General features: G+C 34.8%; 1 protein-coding gene across 1 annotated transcript in view; it reads left to right on the plus strand.

Annotated features, from left to right (window-relative positions):
* The window catches only part of MBD5 (methyl-CpG binding domain protein 5), a 65,539-nt gene that overhangs the window by 22,894 nt on the left and 26,570 nt on the right, over positions 1 to 16,075 (plus strand). Inside the window, exons 5-6 of the mRNA XM_080798142.1 lie at positions 10,973 to 11,998; positions 13,623 to 13,834. Coding sequence (XP_080654268.1) covers positions 10,973 to 11,998; positions 13,623 to 13,834 — 1,238 coding nt within the window. The remainder of the gene's footprint in view (positions 1 to 10,972; positions 11,999 to 13,622; positions 13,835 to 16,075) is intronic.

Raw genomic sequence — 16,075 nt, forward strand, 5'->3', positions numbered from 1 at the left:
CGTTGATCCTCTTGTGTGAAAAACAATATATGGTGGAGAAGATAATCGAAATGATTAGTGCCTTCTTGATATTCTTAATCTAAAGAATCTCATGAAACTATTTTCTGTGTGTTTAACAGGATCCTTGTTCCAAAGGGGCTTCCAACTTTTCAATGACTCATATTCTTTTTTAAATAATTCCACACAAGTGAAAATTTAATCTTACACTTTTAGAAGATTAAAGCCACATAAAATCCATAACTATTTTAAGATACACCGTATTTATTAAGCATGCCTTCAGTCATTTAGATGAGACATTGTTAGTCTCCTTGTATTATATACCTTTACATAATTGATACCCCTTACCTCAACTTACTTTGTTTCAGGTCTGAGTTCATATTGCAAAGTGTATATATTTTATTAATGATGTATTTCAATTTATCCATAATGGAAAAGACCAACACTTATTTATATTTTTGTTTCTTCTGAATGTTAAGTTTATAGACTTATTTTATGTAGTCTTTGACATGTATTTTCTTGTTCCATGAACCTCTGTAAAGCGTCAGATCTGGATTGCCAGTGCTGGCAGTGTCAAACACACAGGTTGAAATTTATTAATATTAGAAAAGTGTTAGCATAGAAATAGATAAATGGGACAAAAATAAATGTCTAATAATGATATGGATGTGACCAATCGTGTGTAAGCTAACAGAAAGCATTTACTTGATAAAATATCTAGGTCAGTAAGAATTTTTATAATATTAAACTAATAAAATTAAATACTAATTAATGTACATAGATCTGATGTGCAGTGGGTTGTGAAAATGGGTAGATTTACTAATTAATGTAACTCTTTTGATGAGTTGAATATTTAAGAGGTCTCTAATGCCATGTTTCTTTTTGATACACAGTAAACTGTGTCAGCTAAATGTACTGTCATTATAATTGCTTAGCCTAAATATTTATTTACTCTGACACTTATTCATCCATCAAATAAGTACCAAGGCTAGGCATGCAGAGTGAGCTAGCTGATGACAGTCACAGCTATCTCTGTAAATTCAGCTAGGTATTCCTAGCATACCAGTAAGACATCAGAAGAAAAATGCATTTTATTCTTAAAATGTTGCTTATAGCTATCAAGTACCTAGTATGTGCCAGCTTATTTACCTATATTATTTCTGATTTGTGTAGTTTCCCAAACTGTAAGGTATTATTGCCCCCATTTTAGAAATGAGCAACTGAGGATCGGAGAACGTAAATAACTGTCCGAGACTATGCATAACTAAGTTAAGATTTGAACTCAGGTTCATCTGATTCTAAAATCCATTTTCTTCCGAGCTGTGTAAGTTCTTCATCTAAAACATTTAGTAGTCAAAAATGCTGTTTTCACTGGCAAAATCTTTACAAATACCCAACAGGTCAGGAATTAAAGCACATCAGTGTATGTTAAAAGCCACGTTTGTAAATTTTGATGCACTTTTAGACAAAAGTTATTTTTGCCTTCTCTCTGGACTCTGGTATCATAGTGTATAATGAGATTGGGATATTTGTATCAACACAGATGAAATGTCCAGACTTATCAAGAGAACCACCCCTCATTTGTGAATCACATTTGGTGACCTTTTTATTAATGGATTTTATCACTTCTTTTAATCTGATAAGAATGTGTTTCCTAGTGAGTGATGTGTCAGTAGATCTTTGAAGGAGGCAACTATGCAGGTACTAGTTCTGCCCTTCGAAGCATGATAACACAGTGAGAGGGAAAGAGCCCCACAAGAACATGGTCCTACTCTTCTCTGTGGTGACGGAGCCTGGACAGAACTCAAGCGACCGGCTCAATCCAGTGCCTTTTCCCACTCTCCTAAACAGCTCAAAATTGTTACAGTAAGGCTTCAATTAAGAGAAGAAATCACCTGCTCTGAGAACACTTAATTTGATTGGTAATTTATTTTCAGAAACTTCTTCTAAAGAGTTTTTCTATTATAAACATCCCAAACACTGATTTTTTTTTAAGGCCTATATGTGAATTCCATGGGACATACTTAAGAATGTATTACATCTCAAATATGGGAATTGGAGGCAGAGGTAGTAAAAAAAAGAAAAAAAAATCAGATAAAAAATATAAAATGCTTAGAAAATCTTTCTAAAATTTAAGACTATACAAGGCTTTATTAATTCTATTTGGTGTTTTGAAATTGCCTTCCCATGAAAGCTCTCTGAACACTTTGCATTGTAACATTTACAGGTTTCTATTAACTTTTTGGACATCAAATTACAAGTAAAGTTTAATATTTCCATGTAACAGATTTAGAAAATGACCGATAGGATACTTGCTGACATTCCTCAAGTTGTAAAGCAAAGCTCTGATGGATCTGGCAACCAAACCCCAAAGTTCCTGAGTCTCAGTCCAAACATTCAAACTGCTGAATGCAGGTATGTTCTGAAATCCATCAGTAGTGTACATTTAAAGCAACTTTCCATTTATGAAGAGAGCCAAGTTTTAGCATTTCAATGGTTCCAGCACGTGTCCTGTGGTGATTTGGTTTAGGGAGGAATCCAGAAGCAAGTGCCCTTGCCTGGCAAATTTTACCAGGCCCGTGCCTCCTGCCTGCTGCCCACTTCCTGGCCAGAGAACAAAACCACACATGCCAGGAACCCTGGCCTCTGACAAGGACCGAGTTCTGTCAGTGTCCCTGTGGCCTGTGGTTTTTCACAATTTTCGAAGAACCAAAAAAGATTTAGACGACTTTGCTCACCAGCTTAATAACTAAACCTCACCTTCTCTATGGTGATAATCATGAAATACAACTTTTTCACTTTAAAACCCTTTTATATTCTCTTATTTTTTCTAATAAAAAATATTTAATCAACTCTTCTAACCACATTAAAATAGAATCCTCTGAAGAGGCAGAGTATGAATTTGTACCAGAAGAGAAAATAACTCAAACATTGATTTGCCTTAACTCTTAAAGAGATATATTGACTAACAAGAATATAAATAAACCTATGAATAAATATATGCTCATGGATATTTATAAATTTTTTTAAAACTTTGGAAAAGAAAGTGTTTTTCTTTCAGCGCAGAATACATTTGATTGAAACTCAGTACAGCTTTTAATATGGTAGGTATAAGAAAATGAAATAGAGACCACAAAAGAACACTTTGGATAAAAGACTGCAAAGTAATGAGCTTGTTTTTTTGTTCTATGTATTTATTCTCAGAACATGCCAGTAAAAAGAAGTTAATAAATAATAAATAAATAAATAAATAAATAAAGGGAAATTGTCATTCCCTACTTTTGAAGTTACAGGTGCAAAAAGATTATGGGATTAAAAATGCTCAAGGATGGGTTATAGTGTATAAGTTAGCCATCTCAGGATATGGGAAGTTTGTGTAGAAATAATTTCTTAGTCTTACAGGGAATAATGCAGAGGGGAGAAGGGCAAAGGCTCCTTTAAGATTGTGACTGAATAAATAATAGTTGCTATTAAAAGTATTTTCACCCACATTTTTAAATACTTAGATTTTATCCCTCATCTAATGCACAAGGCTTCTAGGTTCAGAGTTGCCTTCTGCTCTGTTTTTTAACCAAATACCAAAACTCTTATTAAATTCTTGATTGTGTGATAAAAATCTATGTCTGTTCTTTCAGTTAAGTTTTTGCAATATGAGCCATGTCTTCTTTGCTGTAAGATATTTTTACAACAATGTCTTGCTGTTTAAGAAGGTTTCCTATGATCAGGGTTACACCCCTTGTTTTGTTTACATATTCCAGGTTTAATGTTTCCTTGTGAACAAAAGGAGTTGAAATATGTTTGACTTTAGACACGGAGTCTGTATAATCAAAGGTGAAAACAGAACCCAGAGTGGTGTGATATGTTTGCTGATTCAATAATCTATTCTGTACCTTTCAAGAAATAAATTGCCCCAGTGTGCACATTGGGAGAATTTTATTCCATTGCAATACACTGAACTCACTTAATGAAGTCACTAGAAATTCTTGAGTTCTCTAGGACATGCCTAAACTACTATTTACTAAAATCAAGTGGTCCGAAAACATTGACGCAGCTTTAAAAGTACCCAAACTCTAGGCAGTAAATGTTAACTCTACAAGAATTTCACTCATTAAAATTATGCTTAAAAATATTTCTGTGGTATCATCAAAACATTTCATTTCTACATGCAGGTAGTACTGGATAAATAAAATCATAGAGCTCGTCCTTTATAGGAACTTACATCAAACACATTAATGCCAGTCAAGCAAAGAGTAGAGTAAACATTATTTTGTAAGAATTATAATTCTTGAAAATTCAAAGCAACAACTCACCTTCTTAAAGATTAAAAATGAAACTAAGCAACAACAGTGTGAAGGAGTTGCTGAGGTACTCTTGGGGGAGAGCTGCTCCAGGAAATTTCAGAGTATCTGTCCAAGACCCATGGGTACAGGTATAAGGGAGTATATTTATCACGGAGGCCCTAGAACAGGACTCTTGTGCTGCACAACTCCACAGGACACCTCTCATGCTAGATAGCCTGATAGATATGCTTCCTGGACCACAACTCCATAGAATCTTCCCCACAGTTGAGCAACCCGAGGTCTGGTTCTAAAGCAATGTTTTTCAATCTTTTGGTACTGCCTCCTACAGTGAGAAATTAACTTGCATTATAATCCACTAGATGCATGTTTTTAATACAAAACAAGTTTCCTTTAAAAAACTCTTATCATATGTGATGCACTGTGATCTTTTTGATCCCATTCTGTCTCCTATCTTACTCTATTTTCTGTAAAACAGTCATGAAATGATTTTATCACCCGCTAATGGAACACGACCCAGCACTCATACATAACAGCTTGTACAAAATAATACCCTAGTTATACAATGTATTCTTTTATTTTTTTATTTCATTTATCAAAATATAATCGTTGGAGCATGCTAAATTGGTTTTGCAGGCCCAAATAGGCCTCTAAACTGTCTTAAAATATTCCTGAGATAATTAACTCAGCAAATATTTATTGAGTACCTAGTATGTGCTAAGCACTGTTTTAGCACTACAGATATAGTAGTATACAATGGAAGAATACAAAGTTAACTGTATTTATAACTCAGAAACTCAGTTTGCTCTGCTCGTTAAACAAAATAAGGAGCTAGAACTTCCAAATGGAATATTGAAGCATTTTACCTGTGACTCTACCCCCATATTCAGACAGCAGATACCCCACCAAGCAAGGGATTTAATCTCATTTCTCAATATTTGTTTCCTTAAATACATATTTTTAAAAACGTGATAGGAAGCATTTGTAAGAAAACCCAAAACTGGGTTAGTTGAATAAACAATGGAAAATCTCAAGCATTTTTGCATTTATTCTAACAGTTTTCAGAGTGATTCTATGTGTTAAGAAAGGAAACAGAAATGATCAGTAGCAAAAAAAAAAATCACATCTCTCTTTTATTTTTTTGTCAGACTCCATTAGCACCACAAGACTGATCTTGATGATGACTCAGATATATTCCAGTATTCAAGGCGCATCCCTTCCACTGGTTTTCCTCCTTCCCAGAGGGTTTGCCCTGTTAACGGTGGAGAGCATTTTCTAAGATGCTGCTATCAATCCCCTCCCTCTCTCCTCTTTGAGTGCTTTGGTTTGGGGTCCCTCCCCTCTTCCTTTTAGGAAAGAAATAGTCACTAGTCCCTAGGTCTTCCTGCCTACTTCTGGTAAAGAAATGCTAGGGATTTACATGAGGATAGAAATCAATGTACTTTTGTACATACATATACCATGCCATTAAAATAATGTCTTGTTGGAAGATCTAGACTTCGCATACAAGTTATCTTTCTATTTATATTTTTAAATCAATCCTTTAAGTATAGAGGAGAAGATTTTACTATTTCCATGGGATTGAAGAGTGAATTATATTTATTAGACTCACTAGGGCATGATGTTTTCTCTTGCTTCTACAAGCATTCATTTTTATTAAGGATTACCATTGACCTTGTTTGCATTTAAAGTACACTTGGCAAAGCAAATGATAAAGGTCAAATGGTGAAAGCATATCTTTTATATGAGTCATTTCTTAGTTCTTGAATTTTTTATGGATAAAAATCAGTGTTGGGGCATATTCACTTAGAATTTGGGCATATTGACCTAGAAAAAGTTTTCTAACATCAAGTAATATTTATTCTAAATTAGAAATATAGATCAAATGGTATAATGACTTTATTTAAAAACCGTATTTGTTCATTTGCCATCTCTGCACATCCAGAGATGTGTACAACAATATTAATACTTCAGAGCTGACCACAGAAGTGTTTAGCATAATATAAACAATGACTTTTCTTAAAGAATATCAGTGACAAAGAAGAGAAATAAATCTAAAGTGGTAGATATTACCTTTATTTTAAAAAGCAAATTTTTTTTAATGAAGTAGAAAAAGACCTTAAGAATGAAACTAGTAATTGTAGGAAAATATCCTTTCAAATCCTAAGAAAAAAATTTACTGGTGCTATTTAGGTAGGTACAGACACATACACACACACACACACACACACACACACACACACACATCATAAATTACATGTGGGGACAGAGTACTGTTTATATCTAGAAATCTACCCCACTGGACAAGCTACCACTGCTGTTGCCTGATTGTCCTGGTTTATTTCAGTCTCCGATTGGGTGTGTAGGCACGTGATCTCACACCAGGAAAGTTTGTTTGAGTGGCTTTCCAATCTTATCTCCGACTTCATTAAAAACAACAGACAATGAGAAAGAGAAATTATGCCAGCTCATGGTGCTGCTGGCTGGTGTAAAATAATCATTTTTTCCAATTAAAGGACTTTTCCAGCTTACTAACTTGTTCCAGGCTCCAGCTGCCTTTTAGTTGTTTAACTGCTAAATGTTTAGTGAATAGTTTGTTTAAAAAAAATAAAAAAGAAAAGAAAATGAAAAAACTTAGCTGTCCCTTTCATTAGTTTAAGCACTAAACATCTTGGCTAGGAAAAAAATTTCAGCTTTAAGAAAACATTTTTCCCCACATGCTTCAAGAGACCATATGGTTTTTAGGCAGAGCTATGAAGTAGTTTTGCCAGAGAGTGCCTATGCAAGATTAAGTGGTTCAGAAATAAGTAAGCTCCAATTTTGCTCCAAATATAAAAATTCAAGGTCCTCTTTGGATGACCCCAAGCATTACTGAGTGACTTGAAGAACTCAGTGTACTTGGGGATGGACCTTTTCCTCAGTAAGGGGATTTTAACTCCCTGGAACACATGAAGTCTAAAGAAACTTGTCCTATTCTATGAATCTCCTTGCCTGTCCCTTATCTCCAGGCTTTGGACCAATACTGTAAAGTCAGTTTTCACTTTTTCCACAAATGGGTGGTATACCCTCCCTTACTTCCCATACATGTATGCTACACACACAGCATCAAAAGCTCTGATTTCTGAAAGTTGAATGTAGATTTTATGACCTTAATGGATTCATTCAACCAACATTTTTGGAATGCCAACTATGTGCTAGAGATCCGTGTTAGGTCTTGGAAATAAGAAGTGATCCTTTTCTTTAATGGTTTAGAAAGATGATTTTGAATTTTTGTGCTGCTTGTTTGAGGCATCAGGTTTAACCATGGTAGGAGGGTAGGAGTGTGTGAAAAGGCAGCATATAATATTTTCAGTCACATTTCTTTGTTTTCAGAATACATGTCTCCATGCACTTATTATCTCCTTGTCTTTTTTTCTAATGACCTTATTTCTACTTGGAAGCCCTTTCTATCTCCTTTTCCACTCTCAAATCCCCAATCAAATGTTACCACTTGCTTAGTTTACCCTAACACAGTTTTGCAACTGTCCTCTTGCTATATACCTGTTAAATCTCTTAGCATTTTGCATTATAGTTTCACTAGCTATATGAACAGAGCTTTAAAATCTCCTGATTCATATAAGCCTTTAATACGTGTGTATTTGAGAAAGGAAAAAGAAAGACAGGGAGATTTGTGTGTTTATCACTTTTCCTAAACTCTACTTCCTGCAAGAAAAGGGCAGCATGCTGTTTTTGTTGTTGTTGTTTTGTATCACCATTTCTATCCCTTATTCAGCAGGGCATTCATGTTTATTGTTGAAAATTAGAGAAAATATAAAATAGGCCTTGATTTTCATATTACCCTTAAGAAGCTTGTGGTGCTCACCAGCTTCTTGTTTGTAATACAAAAATACACACAGAGTAACCATATTTCTTTATGGTCATTCCTCAAGAATATTTAGATGAAGAGCTTTTAGAATAATGTCCCCATATGTCTACTTTCTTGCATCCTAAATATGGATGCTTCTCTCTTACAAAAAAGACAAAAATATTAATAATAGAAACTTCTAAGGAAACCCTACATCTATAAAGGCTTGCTAGAGTATTTTGAAAAATGGTCCTCTGACTGTGGTTAGAGGAATGGTGATCTGTACATTTAAATACGTCATTGTTGGTTAACAGATAGGAAAAAAGGCTACAGATAGTGATTACCAATAAATAAGAGTTGTTATTAGCTTGTTTAAAAAGATGGCTTCCAAATGCAAATAAAGCATAGTGCCTATTTATGGAAATAGCAAGCTTTCAGAAGCAATGAAATGTTTAAGGTGTTCATTGTTTTATTACAAATCTAAATTAACATTTAAAGAATTGTATACCATATGCCGACTTCAGCTTTCAAAATGTTCTTACTCTACTCTTCATGAACATAGAAATTGTTTCATGATAATATTTTATAAATATTTATATATTTTTGAAAAGAGGTTTCTTTTTAAAAATCTCATTCTTTAAATGAAACACTGAGAACTTAAAAAAACAATGACATCTGGGAAATATTGCAAAGTTGTGCAATATAAAGATATTGTAGGTGTGTTGGATATACTGATGTATACTTATTACTATTACTACATCACCACTACTAACTACAACTACTAATGTAAATAATAATACTGACAACGATAGCTCCTTTTATTTGTAGAGACTTTTACACATTACAAGCCTTTCATTTACCTGTTTTTGATTCTCACAACAATCATGCCATCATACCAGTTTTCCCTGAGGAAAAATTCAAAGGTAGCAAAGTATCGTATGCAGCAAGATGTTCATCCCTGTGTTATATATAATGATGAAAACATGAAAGTGTAAATACCAAACTTTATAAGAATGGTTCAATAAATATGATCAATCCATATACTATAAGGTTAAAAAGATTAATACAAATGTCTATATATGAAAAAGGAAAGATTTTGGTGTTATTCTGCTAGAAGAAAACAAGAATATAAAATGATATTTGTGGTACTACTAGGACTATGGAAACATTTCTGTATATTTGTATTTGGACAGGCCTCAATGGTAACATGGTCAAATATAAAGTTTCTTATGGCATAGCACCGCAGTACAGTATTTGAATTACTTTAGAGTTTCAATAACACTGATGTTATTCTTGATATCCTATACATGTTTAATATAAAATTAAATGCATAAGCCTGTAACAGTATTTGCTGAATACATATATTACATAATGCATCACTATAGGGAAAGGCCTTCTATGAAAAAAAAAATGATTGAAGGTTCCTTTTCAACAGGATGTGATTCTCCCACCCCATCCCTTGTGCATCTGGATCACCAGGGGTGATTGCAAACAATACTTCTGTTCAGGCTGCACCCTAGGAGATGTTTTCAACTGCTCTGGGATAGGGCCCAGGCGTTATGTTTGTTTGTTTCTTTCTTTGTTTGTTTGTTTGAAGTTCTCCAAGTAGTAATCCTGTTGTGCAGCTTGGATTTAGAACAGCTAAAACGATTATAATCCTAAACAACTGAAAGTTTATACTTTTAAATGTTAAGTTCCTTGAATTTTCATCACTAGCGTAAGACTTTCAAGATTAAGAATGCTATTTGGATGGTAGCATTTGGTTTGATTTAAGGAATCCTAAATACAGAGTATCTTTATGCTATCAGAGTGACAAAGATTAAAAAATAATGATAAAATACAGTGTCGGTGAGAAATGAGCACTGCCATACACTGTTTACAAAAATGTAAATAGAATGTGTATTGATCAACTTTGCTGTAGGGCAGTTTGACAATATGTATCCAAAGCTTTAAAAATACATAAACCCTTTTATCCCTGGAATCCCATTTTAAAGAATTTATCCTTGGAAAATAATTGAGCATATTGGCAAAGATGAGTTAATAAGAATGTTTATTGAGTGTTGCTTACAATAGTAATTATAATTTGATCACAAACAATCAAATAACCACAACTGTGGACTGATTAAATATTGATACATGATAGTAGTAAAATGGCTCAGAAGTTAACAGAAGTTAACATGGAAAGATATTCAAGACATATTGATAAAAGAAAAAAACTACAAAACAGCATAATTCCATTTTTGTTAAAATATATGTGTATATATGTCTGCATATGTATAAACATACAGGTGGGCAAAGCCTGAAGAGGTATACACTAACATATTAATAGTTATCTCCATAGGTATTTTTTCTTTTCTGCTTTGTACTCTCATGCATATTCTAATTCTTTTTTTTTTTTTTCGCTAAAAGCAAGTGGTAGTATTATAAAGACCAAAAACATTTTCTTAAATAAAAAATATATTTTGAAAAATAAAGCCTTGTTACCTTTATCTAGCCAATTGAGTGAGCTACAACACAGATTCCTCTTTCTTCACTTAGTTCAACTTGTAAAAAACAAGCTATTTGTTAGTTAGAAAGAGCTGTTTCTTTATATTTTTTAGTATTTCTAAACTTCTTCAATATATGTATTTTCAAAGCAGATTAGGAAGTATAAAGTTAAACTTAAGTTTTATTAACAGATTCCAACTCATCTCTGATGACAATTAATCTGACTTAACTCCTCAAAGGTGACCTGTAACAAATTAATTGAAATGTATCTTAATGTATTTTGGGATCATCTTCCTTAACATCCATAATTAATAAGTGGTTTGGTTTTTTTCCTTCTTCATTTTAGGCGGTTCAGGACCATCATCCTCCATAGCCATAGCTGGCACCAACCACCCTGCCATTACAAAGACAACATCTGTTCTTCAAGATGGCGTCATAGTTACCACCGCAGCTGGAAACCCACTGCAGAGTCAGCTGCCTATTGGGAGTGATTTTCCTTATGTTGGCCAGGAGCACGCACTTCATTTTCCATCCAACAGCACTTCAAACAACCATCTTCCACACCCCTTGAACCCCAGCCTCCTCAGTTCTCTACCTATCTCTTTGCCAGTGAATCAACAGCATCTCCTAAACCAGAATCTATTAAATATCCTCCAGCCTTCAGCAGGAGAAGGCAAGTCTGAGATCAACCTCCACCCTTTAGGTTTTCTCAACCCGAATGTAAACACTGCTTTAGCTTTTCTCTCCGGTGACATGGATGGGCAGGTATTGCAGCCTGTTCACTTTCAGCTCTTAGCAGCCCTGCTTCAGAACCAAGCCCAAGCAGCTGCCATGCTTCCCCTGCCATCTTTCAATATGACCATCTCAGATCTTTTGCAACAGCAAAATACCCCTTTACCCTCATTAACACAGATGACAGCCCCACCAGACCATTTGCCAAGCAATCAGTCAGAGAACAGCCGAGCTGAGACCCTTTTAACCAGCCCCCTGGGGAACCCTTTACCAAGCTTTGCAGGCAGTGACACTACTTTTAACCCCCTGTTCCTCCCAGCTGTCACTGGGGCCTCGGGATTAATGGCCTTGAATCCCCAGCTGTTGGGAGGTGTCCTGAACTCAGCATCCGCCAACACCGCTAATCATCCAGAGGTTTCCATAGCAACTTCCTCCCAGGCAACCACTACCACAACCACTACATCATCAGCAGTGGCAGCACTGACTGTCTCAACACTTGGTGGGACAGCAGTGGTGTCAATGGCAGAAACATTGCTGAATATATCTAATAATGCTGGGAATACACCTGGTCCAGCTAAACTCAACAGTAACTCTGTGGTGCCACAGCTACTTAACCCTCTACTGGGGACAGGTCTGCTTGGTAAGTTAAATTTTTTCACAAATTTTTAAAAAAGAAACGTTTTTCTAATTCTATTTTCTCCTTTTTAAAAACTCCATTTTGTCACACTATTTTTAAAAATGTTTTTGTTATGTCACAGCTTGCTTAAGGAACTAAATATAATAACACCCACACACATCCATAGTTATACAAACATGAAAATGACTTTTTCCTTTTCCCCTATTCTAGCAGTACTAAATATCATTTTAATCTGCTTTCTCTGATCTTCTAATTCTGATGCCACTTATACCTAACCTACCTATGATTCCCTTAAGCCAAGTAGAGTCTTATTTTTCAAACAATAAAGCACAGGTCCATCCTAAAAATAACTTTTATTTGAATTTTATTTGGTGTGGCATCACAGGGTTAGTATGAGCAGCTGCACTGTGGATGGAAACAGATTGAGGAAGTGTTTTTTCCAGGTGATCCCTAAATAACAAAACTAAACGCTTATCCAGCAAAATAAGAAACAAGGCATAAAAACATTCAAAGATAAACTTTGCCCAAATTCAGGGAAACAGACAGTCTCAATCACTGCTGTTAGATTGCCTCATACAGTATGAGTCTAGAACGTTGTGGCTTAAAAACAAAATCCTTCATGTAGATTATTCTATCACAAAAAGGTTAGAAAATAATGTCAAGTATATCCAACTGACTCATGCAGGTAACTCTAAAATTAAGTGTAGAGATGGTGTCCGCAAAGTCTGGAAACAGGCAAAATGATACTGCCAAAAGGGCATCTTCAGTACATAAAAATTAGTAGTAATATGTCTTCAGATTTTATGGACACCTTTGTAATCCAGTTTACTAATTTTATGGTTAACTAGTTGCTATAGTTTATTAGTTTGATTTGCCATTGAAATCAACAGTTAAATCATTTAAAAAGGATTACAGATTTGCATATTTCAAGTTACAAAACAATTTCAATGACATTGTCTTCAAGATCATTTCAATGTAATTTCCAAACAAGTTAAACATGAATTCTGAATATAAACTTAGTTATCAACTAATCCCGTCTGATTGTATAACATTTACTTTAATGACTATGACAATGAATTCTTTTGTATTGTTATTTTCTTTACAATTTTAATTTTAGGTGACCAACATTTTACTTAAAAACAAAGTGTGTTTTTCTAGGCCAAATCTGATTTTATTTGGTGGTATTTATTGATGACTGTGGCTTGAGAACAAAATTTTGTAAATAAGCCCTATTCAGACCCATTCATTTTAACAATTTGCTCAAAGACATGATTACTAAAACATTTTAGGATTAATTTCAACCTTTAGTTTCAAGTGCTCAACAAAAATAATTTAAAGGAATTCTACAACTTTGAAGCTCAGTGTATGGGGATTGGCTAATGGATAGAGCAAAGACTAAGTAGTGTCTCCAGAATTAAAATAAAAAAACTAATTATGAAAGATAAAATTAAGTAATAAAACTCCTCTTTATTTACCACTTAGTAAGACATTGAGGAGAAAAAGAGAAAAGAATGACCATGTCAGGTCTAGGTTTCAGTTTTTGTTTCAGGAATCCTCAGATACAAAGATAGGCATAGGATCTCCAAAGAATCACATTGACTTACATTTTATGTTTTTCAAACTATAGGTGACATGTCCTCAATAAACAATTCTTTGAATAACCATCAACTGACTCATCTGCAGTCGCTGTTAAACAACAATCAGATGTTTCCTCCAAATCAGCAGCAGCAGCAGCAACTTCTTCAGGGGTACCAGAACCTGCAGGCATTTCAAGGACAGCCCACAATTCCTTGTGCGGCTAACAGTAACCCCATGGCTTGTCTGTTTCAGAACTTTCAGGTACTCTCCTTCCCTGGGTTCCTCGAATAGTAAACAATATCTAGGTCTGTTGAAACACTTAGTTGGGGGAGAAGAAATGGGATAAGGAAGTCATGTGCTCTCTCGCCACCACTGACTGTGGTAATGAATGTTGTTAAACATTACGGTCTTTTCGTGAAGGTTATTTTATTTAGTCTGAGGCATCTCAGTGGTCCTTTCAGAGCTGATAGAAGAAACTGATCATAGGATCCTCTTAAACCCTTTCGTGGTTTCCATTGCTCTCATGACTGAAATCCGTATCTTTCACCTGCTGGTTCAGCCTCACTCACCAGGCCCAGCTTTTACCACCCTCCCTGGCTTCAACCACTTAGTCTTCCCTTTTAGTTCTACAAGCTGAATACAAGCAGAATACATTCCTGATAGATTAGGAGATAGAAAGAGTAACACTTAATAAATATAAAGAGAAAATATAGAAGTATTTTTAAAATAATCTTGAGGTAGAGAAGGCTCTTTCAGTAAGACACAAAATCAAGAAGTCCAAAAGAAAAGAAGTGATAGGGTTGAATATATAAAACTTCAAAATCTCTGTATGATAAGGGCATTCTAAATGAACTTAAAGACAAGTGGCACCTGGCAGAAAATACTTGCATAATAATAGCAAATAATTGACATTCATTATAGGAAAAAAGCTCCTACAAATCAGGAAGAAAAAAGATAATTGATTAGAAAAATGAGCAATAGATATGAACAGAAAATTCACAGAAAACAAAAAATAAATTATTAATGAACATATGAAAAGAGTAATCAGAGTATATACAAATTACAACACTAATGTGTCCATCAGATTGATTGATATCCCTTGCTCACAGTGGTGTGGGGAAATGGATTCTTTTAGATATATTGTTGGTCTGATTGTATGCTGATATAGTTCTTTTGGAGGTTAATTTGATAGTTCATCAGGTTTTTAAATATACATATCCTTTGATGCAGAAATTCAACCTCTTTGTATCTATTTTAGAGAAATCTTCCAATGTGAACAAAAGGGCACATGCTAGAATGTTCATTACAACTTGATTTGTGGTGGCAAAAATTAGAAACCTCTTAATTGTCCATCAGTCTGGAAATGGCTAAATATACTATTTATATATTTATATGTATATGTATAAATGTATATAATATATCTCTCTTTCTAGTAGTTTATAATGTTTAGGTAGATTTACATAACTGATATGGAAACATCCACAAGAATGCAAAACTTTAATACTATAATACTATAGAATAGTACTAAAATACTATACCATTTATGTGAAAGAAGGAAGGAAAGAAAACTAGATATATACCTACACACCTTAAATATTAAACATAAGTGTCTGCAAGGATGTACTACAGCACTGATTACTTCTGAGAAAGGAAATGGACTTGGAGTGGGTTGGGAAAGTCAGGTTTGGGTGGGTGGGGAGTAGTGGTAAAGAACATTTTTATCTTTTTTGACAGTGAGAAAATATTCAGACACATCTTGTGTAATAAAATAATTTAGAAGGGAGGAGAAAGTGCCCAGCCATGTCACTGAGAATCTCAAGCAAATAGATAAAGCCTGAAGAGAATCCCCTAGATTTAGGACATCACCAGTAATGGGTAGAATTCAGTTTTAGTGGAGTGGTAAGAGCACAGGAGAGTTGCAATGGATGGAAGGATGAAAAGGTTAAGAATTAAAGGGTGTGGATTACTCTTTCAAACACTTAAGGATGAGGAACATAAGAGTAAAAGGGTGGTGCCCCAAGGCAGACGTAGGTTGAAGCAACCTTTTAAAACACGGAAGCTATGCACATGGTTGTGTGCTAAAGGAAAGAGCCAAAAACCAAAACAAAAGAAAAAAGTGGAGAAGATTGAACATAATGTAGGGAAGGGATAACAAATGAGGCAAAATCCCTGAGGAGTGCTTAGGATCCAGAGCTCGAATCCAAACACTACACTTGCGCCTTTCCAAGATACCCTCAGAAAGCAGAAGAGGCCCCTCTTACACTGAGAAGCGGGGCAGGATTGGGGGCATGCATAGTTGCAGACAAGTATGTGCTGTGAGGGGGTAGGGAGTAGCAGGGTATAAGAACTATAAGAATTCTTAACCTATCAACTCCCATTTTCTGTTAGTAAGGTTGTACTCTAAGAATAGTGCCAGAGATGGTGGAGCAGCCGGCTTGAAGAAGTGGATCAAGATACGAAGAGCTGTGAAGGAGAATGTTACCCAACTAGAGGGTCATCAGA

Source organism: Martes martes (genome assembly GCF_963455335.1).
Source record: "Martes martes genome assembly, chromosome: 3".
NCBI classification, from domain to species: Eukaryota; Metazoa; Chordata; class Mammalia; order Carnivora; family Mustelidae; genus Martes; species Martes martes.